General features: G+C 35.8%; 2 protein-coding genes across 3 annotated transcripts; both read right to left on the bottom strand.

Moving 5' to 3' along the window:
* Positions 1 to 238: 238 nt before the first annotated feature.
* Positions 239 to 5539, bottom strand: LOC110683994 (proteasome subunit alpha type-4-like). Of its 2 annotated transcripts, none has more exons than XM_021860387.1 (2): positions 5383 to 5539; positions 239 to 1293 (listed from the first exon to the last, which is right to left on the bottom strand). In XM_021860387.1, exon 2 carries the CDS (start codon positions 1285 to 1287, stop codon positions 535 to 537), a length of 753 nt encoding a protein of 250 aa, XP_021716079.1. In that variant the 5' UTR covers positions 1288 to 1293; positions 5383 to 5539; the 3' UTR covers positions 239 to 534. The 2 variants fall into 2 exon arrangements, with proteins under 2 accessions (XP_021716079.1, XP_021716080.1); XM_021860388.1 differs by having other exon boundaries at positions 239 to 1296; positions 5383 to 5533.
* A 1888-nt stretch (positions 5540 to 7427) lies between these two features.
* On the bottom strand, positions 7428 to 10175 carry LOC110683942 (pathogenesis-related protein 5-like). The gene is made up of 2 exons (XM_021860338.1): positions 9823 to 10175; positions 7428 to 9344 (listed from the first exon to the last, which is right to left on the bottom strand). Exons 1-2 carry the CDS (start codon positions 9872 to 9874, stop codon positions 8653 to 8655), a joined length of 744 nt encoding a protein of 247 aa, XP_021716030.1. The 5' UTR covers positions 9875 to 10175; the 3' UTR covers positions 7428 to 8652.
* Between the last annotated feature and the right edge of the window lie 7501 nt (positions 10176 to 17676).

Genomic DNA, 17676 nt, shown 5'->3' with positions numbered 1-17676 from the left:
GATGATAATTATTAAAAACACTACAATGTTACATTGATTTATAGAGGACCCAGCATACAATTCTCTCAAACTCGTGATAGTAACGGTAGAACTGATTCACTATTAAAGATATTTTCCTCAGTTACTGTCAGTTCAAAGTTCTCAACAAACAAAATTCACCGGTTACGAAAAATAGCTACAGAGAACGACTTGGTAGAGCTCGACGGGATTTTAAATCAGTAAGAATGGAACTAAGGAGGAAAAAAATGAAGGAGAAACTTAAACATTTGAATGGAAGAAACAATTGAAAGCCTTTGTTACCTAGTTCAACCATCATCATCGATACAAGAATCCATGACTACTGGGTGGAGAGTGCGCCCTTTTTTGCATATAACAATCAAAAACTACTGGGTGGAGAGTGCGCCCTTTTTTGCATAGTTCAAGACAAGACATCGATTTAAGCAACAAGCAAGTCAAATCTAACAGAGTAAATTACAGAATTTTCAGCATGGAATGAGCTCTAAGGACATAAATCATACTAAGAGATGCCATAACTTAAGAGGTTTGTGCAGCAGGTTGAGTCAGTCCAGACTTGGCCAACAGCCTGTTCAAAGATTCTGGAGTGTGTACCTGGTACTTAATTTTCCCAGAAGGCAGAAGGTAAACCTCAGCCAATTCAAGCTTCTCAGAAGTAAGACTTGTGCTGTCCATAGTCTTGCTGAGGACCTTCAAAGCAAGCTGGACAGCATCCTCCCGAGTGACATCATCCTTGTAGTCCTGCTTAAGCATTGACTGTGCAGCTTGGTTGTTTGCTCCGATTGCAGTAGCTTTCCAACCACCATAATTGCCACTTGGGTCACTCATGTAAAGTTGGAACCCATAGTTCTTGTCCCACCCGGCAAAGAGAAATGAAACTCCAAATGGTCGAAGCCCACCAAACTGAGTGTAACCCTGCTTGGTATCACAAAGAGATTGAACAAGCTGCTCAACAGGCATCGGTTCTTGGTAAGAAAAAGTGTAACGCTGAGCTTGGACACGAGCTGTATTGATAAGGATGTTAGCGTCGGACATTATACCAGCCACAGCACAAGCTACATGATCATCAATCTTGTACATCTTCTCGGTTGAGGTGGAGGTCTGAAGGAGCTTAGAAGTCACTTTTTTCTCACCAACCAAAACAACACCATCTTTTGCCAAAATACCTATGGCACTTCCAGCATTCCCAATGGCCTCCATGGCATACTCCACTTGGTAGAGCCGACCTTCTGGGGAGAAGATTGTCGTACGACTATCATACCTCCGAGACATGATTTACTACTCCAAGAACAAATAATAATCTTTAGTGTATCATTAAAGATATATCAAGTTATAATTGCCCCATGTTACACATCAAAACTTCTAATAGCAGTAAATCATTTCTTAAAAAATATCACCCAAAATCAAGCATAAAACCAATTTTATAAATGTCAAGTTCAGATTCTTGAGGTTAGTGCATACATGATGAAATTCAATTTATGTAATGTTGGGAGACAATTCACCTGTATATTCAAATTTACAAGATTCATACATTACACATTCATACTACATACTCAATATATCCACAGACTTTATATACAATACAATATAAAATTAAAAATTCAACCACCTCACTAACAGATACATAAAAATCAGATACTAAGATTTTACATCTAAAAATCCTACCCCAACAAAGTAAAAATGAATAAAGATGTAGACACTGATGAAAAATTTCAGCTTTGGTGCTTCTAGGTCATGACTTCAAAAAAAAAAAGAAGAGAATTTTGCCCTGGGGTTAATATATGATATGTTGAGGTAGATGAGACAGAAGGAGTCAAAAAGATCTGAGATTAAGGGATGAATAAGGCTGAGGTGGAGTAAGAGAGAGGGGAATGGAGCTGCCAGCTTAATGAAGGAAGGTACAGGTACAATCCAGGGTTCGAAAATGCGGCCGCATCATCGCGTATCGGGCGAATTGTAGCGGTTTTCAATTTTACCGCACCGAGATTTAGCGGTTTGATACGGGTTCTTAAAATACACCGCATTTTTGGATTGTATCGGCCAAATCGATGATACAACTATAAATCGCCCGAGAAATTGCAAGAATTCGCGATTTTTTCTTGGACTCCATTGAAATACAGAGAGAGTAAAGAAAAGAGGAGAGAGAGAGGCACGGTGAAGAAAGAGAAAGGGGTAGTTGGTGATGTTTGATATTTTGAGTGGGGTGTGAGCTGTCGGGAACGTCGGGGTAAAGGAAGTGGGTATAGGACAAGTGTCTTTTTACATACCATTAGTTTTTTCTTTTGACCTTTTCACTACTACTAACCAATTGTATTCTTTACTGCCAAACCAATAGTAATTACGGAGTAAGATAAAAAATAAACTTTTTAGTATAAGAAAATGAAAAAAATTTAATTTCTTAAATCCACAAGTAATTATATTAATAAATATAAAAAATTATAGAACTAAAATTTGGTCACCAAATCCGCGATAACCGCATCAATTCCATTACGTAACACCGTAACCATTATCGCAATCGCGACCGAAACCGTGCCCGAAACCGCATTTTCGAACCATGGTACAATCTAGGATTAGTTAGCCTTTCATATGGAAAAGAAAAAAAAAAGTTGAACTTGGGTTGGATCAGGACTCTGCACAGGATCCAAGTCCAACCACCTCCCAGGCTCCCATAAGGATCTGGACTTTTTTTAGGACTCAAATTCAAACATTTATCAGTGAATTCTTGACACAGTCTTTTTCTGTATTGTTATCCCTAAATACACCTTTAAAATGATGTAAGGCAATGACAAACTTGCAAGAAAATTCCATGTTTTTTATGCACATATGTTCATACTTCATATCAACAGAGAAAAATTCCAAATATATTATGCAAGTGTTTCTGTCAATACAAAAGGTAATGTCCATATCTACAACACAAGCCCAAGTTTAAGCTTGTTGAAAACAGGCAAGTGATACATAATAGGTCACAAATTATACAATGGAAAACAAGCTCCTATACTTTCATAGTTTAACAACACAAATCTTCCTATGGCATGTGTTATATACAACAAAAACTTTTGCATGCATCCGATGTACAGTAATATTAGTGTACATCGAGGTAACTTTAATTGAATTTAGGGTAACTTTTAGACTTTTTTGGGTAACTTTTATCAATAAAGCATACATAACTTTTATTTGTATCCTATACTGGGTAACTTTCATTCATTATAGGGTAACTTTTGATCATTTTAAGGTAACTTTATAGCGGATGTATAGTATTTTATTGTACATCCGATTTTTTTAAATGGTTGTCTATATACAAAAACATATGAGATACAAACTTACCATAAACCTAGATATTAAAGAAAAATTCAAATGTAATATTTTAAAATGATTTAAAAAATAAAGAGCAAGTCCATAAAACCTAAAATAGTTTTCAAATCAAATTTGCAGTCTGCAAACTACAATTTTGAAAAAACCATGCTAAGCTAATCCTTATACATGCTTACATGTAACCAGATAACAATAATGGTAGCCAAACCATGGTGGCAATAACTAAGAAATCCTTCCATGTAACTTATATTAAAAGAATAACAGGAGTAAGTAACTGCTTTTAATAACATAATTAAACTTTAGAAATAGGAAATAACAATAACCCCAGAAATCCTTTCATTACATCCACTCTCCAACCATCTCATCACAGTGAGGAGTCAACGGACCAGACCAGACCAGACTGAAGCCTAAGTTTCCTAAGATCTAACTTCAAATAGATAAGGTCAAGCCAGTCTGGGTGCTTTCAGAAATTCTTGATATCTCTCAAATGATATCAGCAACAACAAAATCAGGATGGGACCTACAGAGGTCTACATGTATGCAATTTACCACTAAATAGTTATAAGCTAAGTAGAGAGGCTATTTATTACCATTATACCCAAAGGATTTTTATCTTTAAAAAAAAAAAATGAAATATAGATAGGAACCACTTTTTACAAAGAAGCTGGAAAATCACAAAAGTACTATATTACAAAAAGAATGTCACCAATATTAATAAAGATTAAGCATCACAAACTAGCCAGGAATTCAGCCCATGGGAAATAATTCTAGGGGGACTATTCAGGGGGAGAAACTTCATGGGGAACTAGACTAGATAAGGTTTGGCATGAGTGAAACATATGCTGGGATAAAACCTTAGATTTATGGCAATGCCATGCCTTTACTCTCTTCTAACGGTAATACTAGTCCACTAACATCAATATCAATCCAAGCTCTAATTACCCATCAGGCCTTCAGCAAAGGCAATAATTTAATCAAAGAATACTAATTGCTTGCTCAAACCACATATAGCAGAAATCACCTTGTCAGCATGACTCTAAGGCTCTCGTATCATTGAACCAAATTGATTCTCCATTATAGTTGCCACCCTCCTCGCTCTACTCTCAATCACCCCCTCCCATACTTTCAGAGCATGACCAAGAAAGAGTCTTTAAAAAAATAAGGCAATGTAGTTATTACACAGCTAAATGCCGACTTATATGCTTCTATGGCCAATACATTTTCATATAATTATGAACCATTACTTTCCCATCATTCACCATTACCAACCTTTCCCGCTTCTCATTGACATAAGCCTCACCCACAACAATTTTTCCAATTTCATTCTTTAGGCATCCTAATTGATCAAGACCTCTAAATTTACGCTCTCTCAACCTGCATATATTCTTTTCTCCTTTTCTTCCATCTCTAATCCAAATGCCTATTCGCCTTAGAATTGGCTTCTACCACCACTGACTCCGCCTCTCTCTTATCCCTCATACATTTCACTACTGGCCATGTTTTCATCTTCCCGGACATTGTAACCAAGCCCTTATATGCTCTCTTCTTTTGCCACTCTTGTCCTACCTAGTTTCAGCTTTAGCCATTTTTTCATCGCCTCTATCTTAACCATCTGAAATAATATTCCTTACGTGCTACTTTATCACAAGATGTTTTCCCCCAAAACCCAAAAAATTCAATAAACAAGTTCCTTAATTTTCCTTCAAATTCTGGGAAAACCATGCAAAAAACAAAACTTAGAGTTCCAGGCTATGCGAAAACCCTAATTTGGGAATTGTTTTGCTACTTCATAAACGGAAAATCAAAACCCCCAGAACGCAAAAATCACTCGATTTTAATCAACTAGCTCATAATTTCTCAGCAATTAACCTAATGTACTCATGGAAATAACCCATCTATCCCGTAATCATTGAATCGTGAAAATGAATAATCAAACACATTGACGAATTGAGCAAAACAATAGACGCAATAATAGATCAAAAAATTGTTGAAAGAATCAGTGATTTTAGAAACCAATTAAAGGAAAGAATAAGAAGATGAATGATTGAAACTAACCTTTAGAAATGCAGAAAGATCGATCCAAAGGAGGAGAGAAATGAAGATGAGAGTAAAGTGTGATTTGCAATTGCAGTGGTGTATTTGGCTTGAGCGTTGGACCAAGTGACTAACCTAAAGCAAATTAACCATCCGTCAAAAGAAAAAGAAAAGTTAATGACTTTATGGCAAAAAAGAGCCAAGTTAAGTTTTCGTGGTTTAGGCCTCTTGAGTTCAAGTTTTGGGTTCGGGTTTGGGTTTAAGTTCAAGTTTTGGGTTTGAGTTCGGGTTCAGGTTCAAGTTTTAAGTTTTAGTTTAAGTTCAAGTCTGAACAAGTGTAAGTGAAGTATTTCGTTAAAAAAGAAAAAAAAATTAAAGTGAAATACAAGCAATTTTTAAAATAATCCCTCCGTTTTTAAATACTTGCTCCACTTTTCATTTCTGACCGTTTTTAAATACTTTCTCCGTTTCCTTATTTGGAAAACTTTTATAATATTTAATTCATTTCTCTCAACTAGTGGACTCAACATAAATCATATTTTATTAATTTCATATTCTCTCTCCTCCAATTCTTTCAACTACTTTTGTTTTTTACAATTTTTTATTCATCCACCTACCCTACTACCTCCATATTTTATTACTTTCTCCAATTTCTCCTAAAACTTCGCGCAGAGAGAAATGGAGCAAGTATTTAAAAACAGAAGGAGTATGGAGTACGAGCATCAATAATGGGGGTTTTTTAGGTGGTTCTTAAGGAGAGGAGAAATTTATGGGCTAGTTCTTAGGTAAAAATGACAATTTTTAGTTTGGAGTTTGCAATTGGTGTACCTGAAATTTGAAGTAAGACGCAAAATGACATAAACTAGTACTACTATTGCTGCATTTTGCATGTGATTGTATATAAATAAAATTGAAAAATTGTACAAGCCAGCAAAAGTAATTCTTAGTAGGAGCTAGTGCATTTCTTTGGTTAAATGAATAGTGACTTTTAGTAAGAGTTGATGATGTAGCCTAGGAGAGAGCTTAAGATCGCCCTGTTAGGAATCAGGGGATAGACAAGGAGGAGAGAAAATAGCCCACACATAAGCCCAAGTGAGATTCCATTCCAAAACCATATGGTAATAGAAAGAGTAGCTCACTTAGGTTATAAACTAGTGGTTCTTTATTTAATTTTTCCATGTGGAAAAATAACTCGCACTTGCAACCTAAGAATCTCCCCCTCAAGTGTGAGTTCGGAATACCCCCCCAGCGGAAACCATGCACCCAAACCCTCAGAGCACTCCTAATAAGAAGCTTGTATGGAGGAAACCGGGGTGTAGACAAGAACCTTTGAGGAGATCGCTAGTAAACAGGTCTTGGCCTCACATACCCTACACAACAGCGTCTGAGAAACGGGTGCGAGAGGTCCAGTCGAACCATCGGCTCTGATACCATTATTAGGAATTTGGGAGAGAGACAAGGAGGAGAGAAAATAGCCCACACATAAGCCCAAGTGAGGTTCCATTCCAAAATCATATGGCAATAGAAAGAGTAGCTCACTTAGGTTATGAACTAGTGGTTCTTTATTTAATTTTTCCATGTGGGACAACAACTCACACTTGCAACCTAAAATCCCCGCTATTTATGCTATTAGAGAATAAGAGCATCAATAATGGGGGGTTCTTGATGGGTTCTTATGGAGACATCAATAATAAGAATTAGCTTTTGTATAAGAAATGAGAGTGTCTAATTTGGAGTTTGCGAATGGAGCTTCTAAAATAAGAGATCGCTTTCTTGGTAAGAGTAAGTGATGTGTCATTCCAAAATTCATATGGGCTTTACATGTGTCCATTTACTTTACATTAAAAAAAAAAGACAGAGAAAGAGGAGAGAGATTAAGAGATATGCCTTAAGAGATAATGTATTTCTTTGATTATATAAAGGGTGATTCTTATTAACGGTTGATGATGATGTGGTATAGGAGAGAGATTAAAAGTCTCCCTTCAAGACACTTTCAATTACTCCTGCAATGTTATGTGATTAACACATGATTTACTCATTTATGTCCTTTTCCAATCTATTTATGTACATATGTCATTTGAGTACTGAAAATGTAGTCCTATTAGTTCAACTAAAATTGACATTTTTATTTTATTTTATTTATTTTTATTTTTTATGATTCTAGTGTTAGTATTTACTCTTCAACTTACCAAGTAAAACTTGGTGGTGGAAATGGTTGGGAACTCACCTTGTCATTTGAGCATTGAAAATGTAGTCCTTTTTTTATTTTTTTATTTATTTTTTTGGAAGTGAGAGCCACACTAGGCAATAATGTAGATGGAATTCGATCTCATATCATCCCCCAAAACCTTAGGCCCTTTTTGGTTCAATCTTAGTAAAGGAAAGGAAGAGATAGGAAAGGGAGAGAAAAGAAAGGAAAATAAGGGAAGGGAGAGTGATTTTATTTTCCGATGTTTGGTAAATGTAAGGAAATGAAGGGAAGAGAAAGGAAACATCTTTTATTTTTCTCTTTCCTTTCAAATTCCTCCAATTTTGGGAGGAAAGGAAAGTGAAAATTTTGTAAAGGCTCTTTCCTTCCACTTCCTTTCCTTTCCTACCAAATCCCATATCATTTTTCATACCAAACATGGGAAAATAATAAAACTCACTCCCTTTCTATTCTTTTCCGGCCAAATCCCATCAACCAAACAAAGCCTTAATGAACTAAACTAGTTGACATCCACGTGCACTCTCTTAAGCAAGTTAAATTTTGCACTAAAGTTATTAATTGATTATAAGTAATAATTGATATTTACCAATGCAATCAAATTGGCTTTTAAAAATTATTATTGTTATTTTTATATATATATGAACATTTTTTTTATTTTTTTTGGTAAGAGCAAGAGAATATAGCCTTAGCGTGTACTCCGTATTTCTGAGTTTCTGACACAATGTATTCTTAAGATCAAACATTATATTATCATTCACCTTAAAAATAGAGATCATTTCAAAAGTAGCTAAGGATACGATAAGGCAAATCAATTATCAGAAAGTTAATAATTCTAAGAATAAAGTATGCAATTCCAATCAATATATAAGAATACTCCTAAATTCTAGTCCTAATTGGCTAATTATCATAACGTAATTTAATAAACCTTAAACAATAGTTTAATATACTGAAAAAAGAATAATCTAGTAATACTTTCCTAACAATTCTATCATTGAATTCTAAGACAATAACAATAATAATACGAATTAAGAATTCTTAACTAAAAAAATCTATGACGATCGATCAATCTTGTGACAAAATTGTTAAACAGTTGATGGGCAGAAAGTGATCAAATAGTCCGAGCCAGTACAAGTGCAGGTGCTAGAGGCGTCATCGTAGGCGTAACTGTAAGCCGTTGGACACGCATTCTTAAACATCTCCGAGTAGTGCGTAGGTGTGCAGGTCTGCGGACTCCCATGATCACCAGTACAGCAATACTCCGGCGTGTTAAATGCTGCACACGCGCTCTTACAAGCCACCACGGCCCCTCCAACCGTGACTTGGAGCTCAGACGGGCACGATGCGTTAAGGTCATCTACGCAGCCTGCGTACTGACATTTCCCTGTTCCTGTACTAGTAGGCTTGACACCAATTCCTACGTTGTATCCGTCAACTAGGCTTACGTCGTAGAAGTCCTGTCCATCAGCCCCGTTGAGGGTGAACTCTACTAGGGATACCGGTGGGGCTCCTCCTCCAATGCATTGGAACCCCCCGCAGTCACCGGTAGAGCAGTTTCCTGCACCGGACGCATCAAAGTTGCATCCTGTTCGAGCCCAGAACCGGCCTGACCAGCCTGCTGGGGGATTTACTTGTATTGTTGATCCTGGTGACAATGTGAGGCTACCCTCACCAAGGAGTGCCGGTCCATTTCCCGACAACGTGCCCGGCCAGACGGTGTAAGGGCAGGTGTTGAGGAGGGTGAAAATTGTCCCTGATACCCTGTTTCTTGAAACACCTGCATATGCAAAAAAAACATGGACGGTGGTCACATACAGGCATATTGTACTTTATAAACCCAAAAAAAAAATTACTCCTATACAATACATTATACTACTTTTAAACACAAAAGTGGATATCAATTAATTTAATTGGTTAAAGCTTTGGCGGTGGTATTGAAATGAATCATGTTTATAAAATTATAATATTATCTCTTTTCGCAACAACAAATAAATCTAACAGTAATTATAATACGTAAAATCAATTTAACTTCTATTGACTCCATCAAGAAGGTATACAATTAAGTGATAAAATTTTCAAGTCACACACAATAAAGTAAAAGAAACAATCGACTCTATCAAGAAGGCATACAAGTAGTATGTCGTAAAATTCTCAAGTTACACAACACGTACAATAAAGTAATGGAAACAAGTAAAAGACATGGACATTAGCACACATATCATTCTATAGCAAGAAAATTAGAGTTAAAAATTTACCTAAGAACAAGAGCGAAACCAAGACGAAAGCAAAGCTACAATTGATCGCCATTGTAAACTAGCTAGAAGGAATGAAGAGAGTGTGTGTTGAAGTTGATATGAAGATCTCTTACTTAAAGGGGTTAAAGTAAGAGTAGTTAAGATTTGAGAGTGGGAGGTTGAAGGCTAAAATATCGGAAGCATAACAAGCATTATATAGTTGAGCAGAGCTTTATACCCACGATTGTATTTTAGTAATTCATTCAAAGGTTACCATAAATCTTCCACTTTCTATTTATTCATTTTATTTCATTGGATTTTTGTTTACTATTTTGCTCTTCATTTATTACGTGTGACTGTTGCATTTTCGTAATTTTTTGGGTTTATGGAGATTTGTGAAATTTAATGCTGATTCTCTTTCCTCCGACACTAAATTTATCAGTACATCTGATTTTTTAATTTTGATAATTTTGTTATAATTGGTTACTTATACTTTGATTTTTCTGTGCATGCACTGATATTAAGAAATATAATAAGGTAAATATACACCAATTCAAGGTACTTCTAAAATAATTACTTAGCTTCCATTTTATCTGACTTATAATAATGATCGGATTGTTAGGCTCCAATTTATGTCAAGTCATATAATATTTACTTACTAGATATGCTAGTACTAGATAGACTTGTTCAATGGGTTAGGGGCCCATTTAAAGCCCTGACCCAGCCTTTTTATAAAAGTGTTTTATCCATCCAATATTTAAATGGGGCGAGGTTTTAAAGGGTTATTAAATAATGGACTTTAAAAGGATTAGGTTTAAGTTAAAAAAAGGCTGAAATTGGGTAACTCTTATGAGGCTTTTTTTATCCTAATTTTTTTGTTTCTAAAACTTCCTAACGTTAAATTATGATACCTTGAAAATAAAAATTCCCAATTTCCCCCAAATTATGAACCCTAAAAAAAAATTCTCAGATTCTAAACCTTAGAAAAATCTACTCACGTCAATCTTCTTACTGCTGCTCTCAATCTTCAATTTATCACCCTTCTTCTTGCTCGGCGCTCTCAATTGCGGATTCCATCATATCACTTCATCAACTACCAAGGTATGTTTTTCTCGCTTTATTTACATTTTATACAATTTTAGTTTTGATTTATGGTTTTATTGTTTATTTTCGATTTATAATTGCATTTTTGGGAGATTTTGGAATTATATGATTTCAGATTTGGATTTTGGTCTGAAATGATATTTTTGTGCGTTAAATTTGATGATTTTTTGCTGAAAATGATATCTATTTTTAGTTTTGAGATTATATTGAAGTGTTAATGGAATTATGGGTGTCTTAGAGTTTAAGGGCATGCTACATTATCCAACACATTATTTTGATGGAGTAGTAATTAAAAGAAGTAGGAAATCTAAAGTATGGCGAGAAATGATGGAAGGAAAGAATGCAAAAGGTGAGTGAATCGCTATTTGTAAGCATTGTAAAGTGGAGATGTAAAGAGGGTGAAGAGAAGAAAAAGAATATGTAAAAAATTTTGAGCTTGGGTGAGAAATGAAGAAGAGATCTTAGAGAGAAGGTAGAAAATTAGAGGTTTTAGAGAGAGAAAGTATGGAGGTTTTTAGAGAAAGAAGAAAGAAGAAGGAAAGAGGAAGAAGATGTAATACCCTGGAAATTTCCTTCCTTTAAAATACTCTTTTTACTCTAAATAAAACCTTTTTTAAGAAATAACCAAAATATTACCGCCACTGTGATAACGGCTAAGGCTAGTTTTCAAAGTCTCACAGCGGAAGTCTAAAACATAAAAACCAACTTTCAAAAATAAAACTTAAAACTTGAGTTCACAACCTCAAAACAAATGTAGAATAAACCATTCACAAGTCGGAACCAATTCAAATATGGCCCTTCTTAAAACCAATTAAAAACAAGCATAGTAATGTTAGTCCATAAACAAATCAATAATTCAAAATATTAAACCTAAGAAACATAAAAAGTAACACTCTGCACCCTATCCCATCATGCTCTTCATGCTTCAAGTACCTGTTACTTCCTCTTTATTTCAACTCTCTACTCACCATAAAAATGGGTCATAGTAGGGCCAATCCAAAAGAAAGCCAAACACAAACACAAAAGTACAAATCAGCAAAGCTGAGTACATATGCACCACACTAACATGAATATCATAGCATCAAAATAAAAAATAATTAAAACATGCTCGCCACACAATCACAAGTCAACTTACCTTGGACTCATAACTAGCAATATTAATTATTAATAATAATTTTGGATTACGCATCGAACGGGGTTCCTTCCTTGAAAATAGCCCATTTAAATATTGAGCTTCCAATCAGGTAGCTACCCCAATTGGCACCTACTATGTCACACTTGGTGACGGAATTCCAGCGCATTAATAATAAAAGAAAGTATAGCGTCCTGTACCTCTGTAGAAGCTATGGTTAAATATAAAACCCCATAATTCCCCCCATATGTTTATACTCAAGGTGTATACGTTCCAAGAGTTTTGGTGCGTATCCTCTTACACTTCACGTGATTTTCCAATTTAACTTGTGATGACTCAAACCAATCAATCAAGAACAAACATAGCAACACTCAACACATACTTCCTATTCATTCTTGAATTAAATAGTGAGTACATACTATTTATTTTAATTAAGGTTCCTTGCCCAGTTTTGTGCACAAAATTGCACGATTACTACCTTGGTACATAGAATTCACTACTAAACTTCCTCGACTCAAACTCAACTTAGTTGAGTGAGTAAATAAATAAACTAACTTCTTGACTTAACACCAGTAATAAATAGGTGAGAAATAAATTCATGAATTATGCTCAATAATTCTAACTTTATCTCTTTAATTCATAAATAAGCCTTGCTTATTAAATACATGTTTTTTTTATACTTGAAAATAAAACATAATTCCATGATTCATGCATATTCAACTTGTATCATGCCTCAAATAATATATTCACATGCTTGCACAAAAATTCATGCTCATCCAACATCAATTCCAAGCATATAATCAACCAAACATGCTATTAGTTCATCACTTGAATCATACTTTACAAATCCTAGCATGATACTACGCATACACAACTATTCTTGTGCACATACGTACCTTGAATAATGCCTAAAATCAGCCACACTCGCTAGAAATCACCTAGCTCGAAGCTTCCTACACATAAGAATACATAACTATAATTAATCAACTATTCTCACAAATATCAAGCACCTATAATACTCTTTAAACCTTACTAATTAACCCAATTTAATGACATAAAAGTCATAAAACCTTTTCTTTAAGTGGGTACTTCAAATCCTTTCAAAAAGACTTAATTTTTATGATTTAAATAAAATTCTAGCATACTTATTTCATATAAAACATCACTAATAGACTAGAAAATCATATTTAAATCATTAAAACCTCTTTCCCTTTTATGGGTAATCAAACTCTAACTCGCTAATTAAAAAGTAGTGTGTATAGATAAATTTCAGCATTAATTTGAGGGCTTTAAACTCATTAAAAGCATGTTTTAACCATTAATTAAACAACAACATCAACCTAGGATCAAACCCTAACCATAAACATTAAATTCCCAAATTATAGGGTTTGTAAATTGGGGTTTTTGATTGAATAAAAATCTGAAAATTATATAACAATTTAACAACATCAAATGCCCAAAATCAATACCAAAATATAATCAAAATCATGCTTTAAATTAATGAAAACAATATAATTAAATTAGGAAGAGAAAAAGAGTTTTTTTTTAAATAATAATAATACCACACCGCAAAAGAGGATAGAGAAGGAGAGGGTAGCCGGTGGTGCGCCGGTGCTGCCGCTGCTCCCGGTGGCTCGCTGGTGGTGGTGGTGGCGCCGGTGGCTGCCGACGTGAAGGGAGAAGAAGAGGGAGAGAGAGGCGTGGGGAAGGAGAGGAAAAAAAAAGGAAAAAAAAAAGAAGAAAAATAAGGAGAAAAAGGAGAGAGAAAATAAAGAGAAAACCTTTGGAATTTTTTTTGTGAAATCTGACAATTATGATTTTTAGAGTGAAAAATCTTGAGGTCTTAAAATTTTTTATACTCTCCTTTTAAAACAAAAACTCATAATTACAAAACTGTCGTTACTAAATCCTACTCCCCCTTGACTTCTTCCTTTGGGGCCAACTTGTTGGGCTCTTAAGTGTCCTCAATTTCCTAACAAGTTGATCCAACTATTTAAATAAAGATGATCCAATTCAAAACACTTTAATTGCCTCAATTAATGACCCATATTATTTTATGCACACTTACATAATATTTAAATAATTAATTTCTTTTTAAAATGAAATGAATCATTTTAATTTATAAAAATAAATAAAATAAATAATTTATATATATATATATATATATATAAATATCATAAAAATACGGAGTATTACAGAAGAAAGAAGGAAAAAGAAAGAGGAGAAGCCCGGAATTGGTGACGCGCACCCGGTCGGGCACAATTTCGCCCGGTCGGGAGATCTATTTCCCTTCTTGTTGCTCTCCTCGCACCCGATCGAGCGATTTTCCTCCGTAAAATGCCTTTTCTAGCGCCCGGTCGGGCGCCATCTCGCTCGGTTGGGCGATCTTGCACTCTTTTTCCAACCTTAGTCTCGCACCCATTCTGGCGCCTCTCGCCCGATCGGGCAAAAATGCCTCGTATACGGAGTTGCTCTTGCGCCCAGTCGGCCACCTCTTGCCCGGTCGGGCGATTTTCACTTCTCTAATTCATGTTGACCGGGCGCGCCTTCAACATTAGTACTCCGAATTTTCTTCTTTCTTCGAAATTTGGCTAACTCATTTGCTCCAAACCTGTACAAACACACTCCAAAACACATAAAATTCCCTCCTCTCTTCTCTGAAAAGAAAAAAATAAATGGAAAAACTACTCTAGAATGCAAGTAAATACAGGTTGCCTCCCGTATAGCGTTGGTTTATTTAGGTCCCGCACGACCTTCTTACCATATGCAAATCAAGATGAGGTGGAATCGATTAGGTGAAGCAATTCAAATGCACCTATCGTAGATCCTTCATGGTATAACTTCAATCTTTGACCATTTACCTTGAAAACACCACCATGCTCATCATATAATTCCACGGAACCGAATTTATTTTCCCTTTTCACAATGAAAGGACCCAACCACCTTAACTTCAACTTTCCTGTGAAAAGTCTAAGTTTAGAATTGAACAACAAAACCTTACTGCCCTCTTTGAATCATCTCGGAAGGATCATCTTGTTATGCCATTTCTTGGTCTTCTCCTTGTAGACACGTGCACTCATCAACCTAAACTCATCTAATTGGTTACGTTGTAGAAGCCTCTTCTCTCCCGCTAACTTAGCATCCAAATTGAGCTCTTTAATTGCCCAATAAGCTTTTTACTCTAATTCCACAGGGAGGGGACATGCTTTCCCATATACAAGTCTATAGGGGGAAGTACCAATGGGGTCCTTAAATGCGGTTCTATATTCCCATAGTGTGTCATCCAACTTATCACTCAAATTCTTCCTAGACTTTGCTACCACCTTCTCTAGAATAGCCTTAATCTCACGGTTAGATACCTCAACTTGGCCACTAGTTTAGGGATGGTAAGCTAAACCCATCCTATGGTAAACACCATACTTCTTTAGAAGGGTATCTAACTTCCGCTCATGAAAGTGAGAACCTCCATCACTAATAACGACTCGAGGGACACCAAATCTAGGAAAAATTATTTTCTTGAAAAGCTTATGGACCACCATAGCATCGTTGGTAGGTGTGGCAATGGCTTTAACCCACTTGGATACATAACCAACGGCAACAAGGGTATAGCGATTCCCTTTTGAAGAGGGAAAAGGTCCCATATAGTCAACACCCCAAACATAAAAAATATCAACTTCCAAAATACCAGTTTGAGGCATCTCATGTCCCCACGAGATGTTGCCAGTCCTCTGACAAGAGTCACAAGGTTGAACAAAAGAGTGAGCATCCTTGAACATGGTAGGCCAAAAGAAACCCGACTCATTGATCTTTGCTACTGTCTTAGTGGCGTCATGATGTCCACCATAGGGTGAGTTGTGGCATCTAGTGAGAACACTGTGAACTTCCCATTCGGGAACACACCTGCGAAAAAGGCCATCTGCACACTCATGAAACAAAAAAGGATCATCCCAAAAATAATGTTTAACATCATAAAGGAACCTCTTTTTCTGTTGGTAGGACATATCAGGAGGTAGAGTGTCGCCTATCAAATAATTGGCATAATCGGCATACCAAGGGTGTTGCTCCACAACTGCAAACAATTGGTCATCAGGGAAAGAATCATCTATAGGAAGAGAATCCTTACCCTCATCTTACCTGATCCTTGACAAGTGATCCGCAACTACATTCTCTGTTCCCTTTTTATCTTTAATTTCCACATCAAAATCATGGAGCAAGAGGACCTAATGGAGAATCCTAGGCTTTGTTTCCGCCTTGGCTATAAGTTATTTCAAAGCTGCATGGTCAATAAAAACAATAATTTTAGAACCAACTAGATATGATCTAAATTTTTCTAAAGTATAAATCACAGCAAGAAACTCCTTCTTCGTAGTGGCATAGTTGACTTAAGCTTCATTCAAAGTTTTACTTGCATAATAAATAGCATGTAAAACTTTGTCCTTTCTTTGTCCTAGCACGGCTTCCACTGCAAAATCACTGGCATCACACATAATCTCGAAAGGGATATCCCAATTGGGAGCACATATGATAGGTGTCAATATCAAATCCTGCTTAATCCTGTTAAAGGCCTCAAGACACTCGTCAGTAAAATCAAATGGGGCATCCTTGAGTAAAAGTTGAGTTATTAGTTTAGTAATTTTAAAAAAGTCTTTGATAAAGCGACGATAAAACCCCGCATGACCTAGGAAACTCCTAACCCCCTTAACATTGACTGATGGAGGTAATTTATCAATCACAGAAACTTTAGCTTTATCTACTTGTATACGCTTATCAGATACAATATGACCTAAGACCACACCTTCTGTCACCATAAAGTGACACTTTTCCCAATTTAAGACCAAATTGCATTATTCACATCTTTTCAAAATTTAGTGAGATTAGCTAAACATGTATCAAATGAAGACCCATACACACTAAAATCATCCATAAAGACTTCCATGATAGACTCTATGAATTCAGGAAAAAATACTTATCACACAACGTTGAAAAGTAGCAGGGGCATTACATAAACCAAAGGGCATCCTACGATATGCAAAAGTACCATAAGGGCATGTAAATGTTGTTTTCTGTTGATCCTCAGGGTGAATTGGAATTTGAAAAAATCTCGAGTACCCATCCAAATAACAAAAAAACTTATGATTAGCTAACCTTTCCAACATTTAATCAATAAAAGGGAGAGGGAAATGATCTTTCTTAGTGGAAATATTTAATTAACGATAATCAATGCACATGCGCCACCTTGTTACAGTTCTAGTGGGAATCAATTCATTTTTATCATTCTTAATCACAGTCATCCCACCCTTTTTAGGAACCACCTGCACGGGACTTACCCACTTTGAGTCACAAATTGGATAGATAATACCTACATCAAGTAATTTCATAACCTCCTTCTTGACTACTTCCTGCATATTAAGATTCAACCTCCTCTGGGGTTGACTACATGGCTTGTGGTTGTCCTCTAAATGTATCCTGTGGATACAAAAGTCAGTGGTAATACCCTCGAGATCATCAATACTATACCCAATTGCCCTTTTGTGGGTTCGAAGAACCTCTAAAAGTTGGGAAATTTGGGAATCATCGAGTGCAGTACTAATGATCACTGGGTGCAGTTCCTGTTCATCAAGAAATACATATTTTAAATG

This window comes from Chenopodium quinoa, unplaced genomic scaffold (assembly GCF_001683475.1).
Source record: "Chenopodium quinoa cultivar QQ74 unplaced genomic scaffold, ASM168347v1, whole genome shotgun sequence".
Lineage (NCBI taxonomy): Eukaryota > Viridiplantae > Streptophyta > Magnoliopsida > Caryophyllales > Amaranthaceae > Chenopodium > Chenopodium quinoa.
This window is presented reverse-complemented; position numbering and strand designations above follow the sequence as displayed.

Coding starts and splice junctions, on each gene's coding strand:
- LOC110683994 (XM_021860387.1), bottom strand. CDS start 1,287: ATGTCTCGGAGGTATGATAGTCGTACGACAATCTTCTCCCCAGAAGGT.
- LOC110683942 (XM_021860338.1), bottom strand. CDS start 9,874: ATGGCGATCAATTGTAGCTTTGCTTTCGTCTTGGTTTCGCTCTTGTTC. Junction 9,345..9,822: donor GGTTTCGCTCTTGTTCTTAG/GTAAATTTTTAA, acceptor TTGCATATGCAG/GTGTTTCAAGAAACAGGGTA.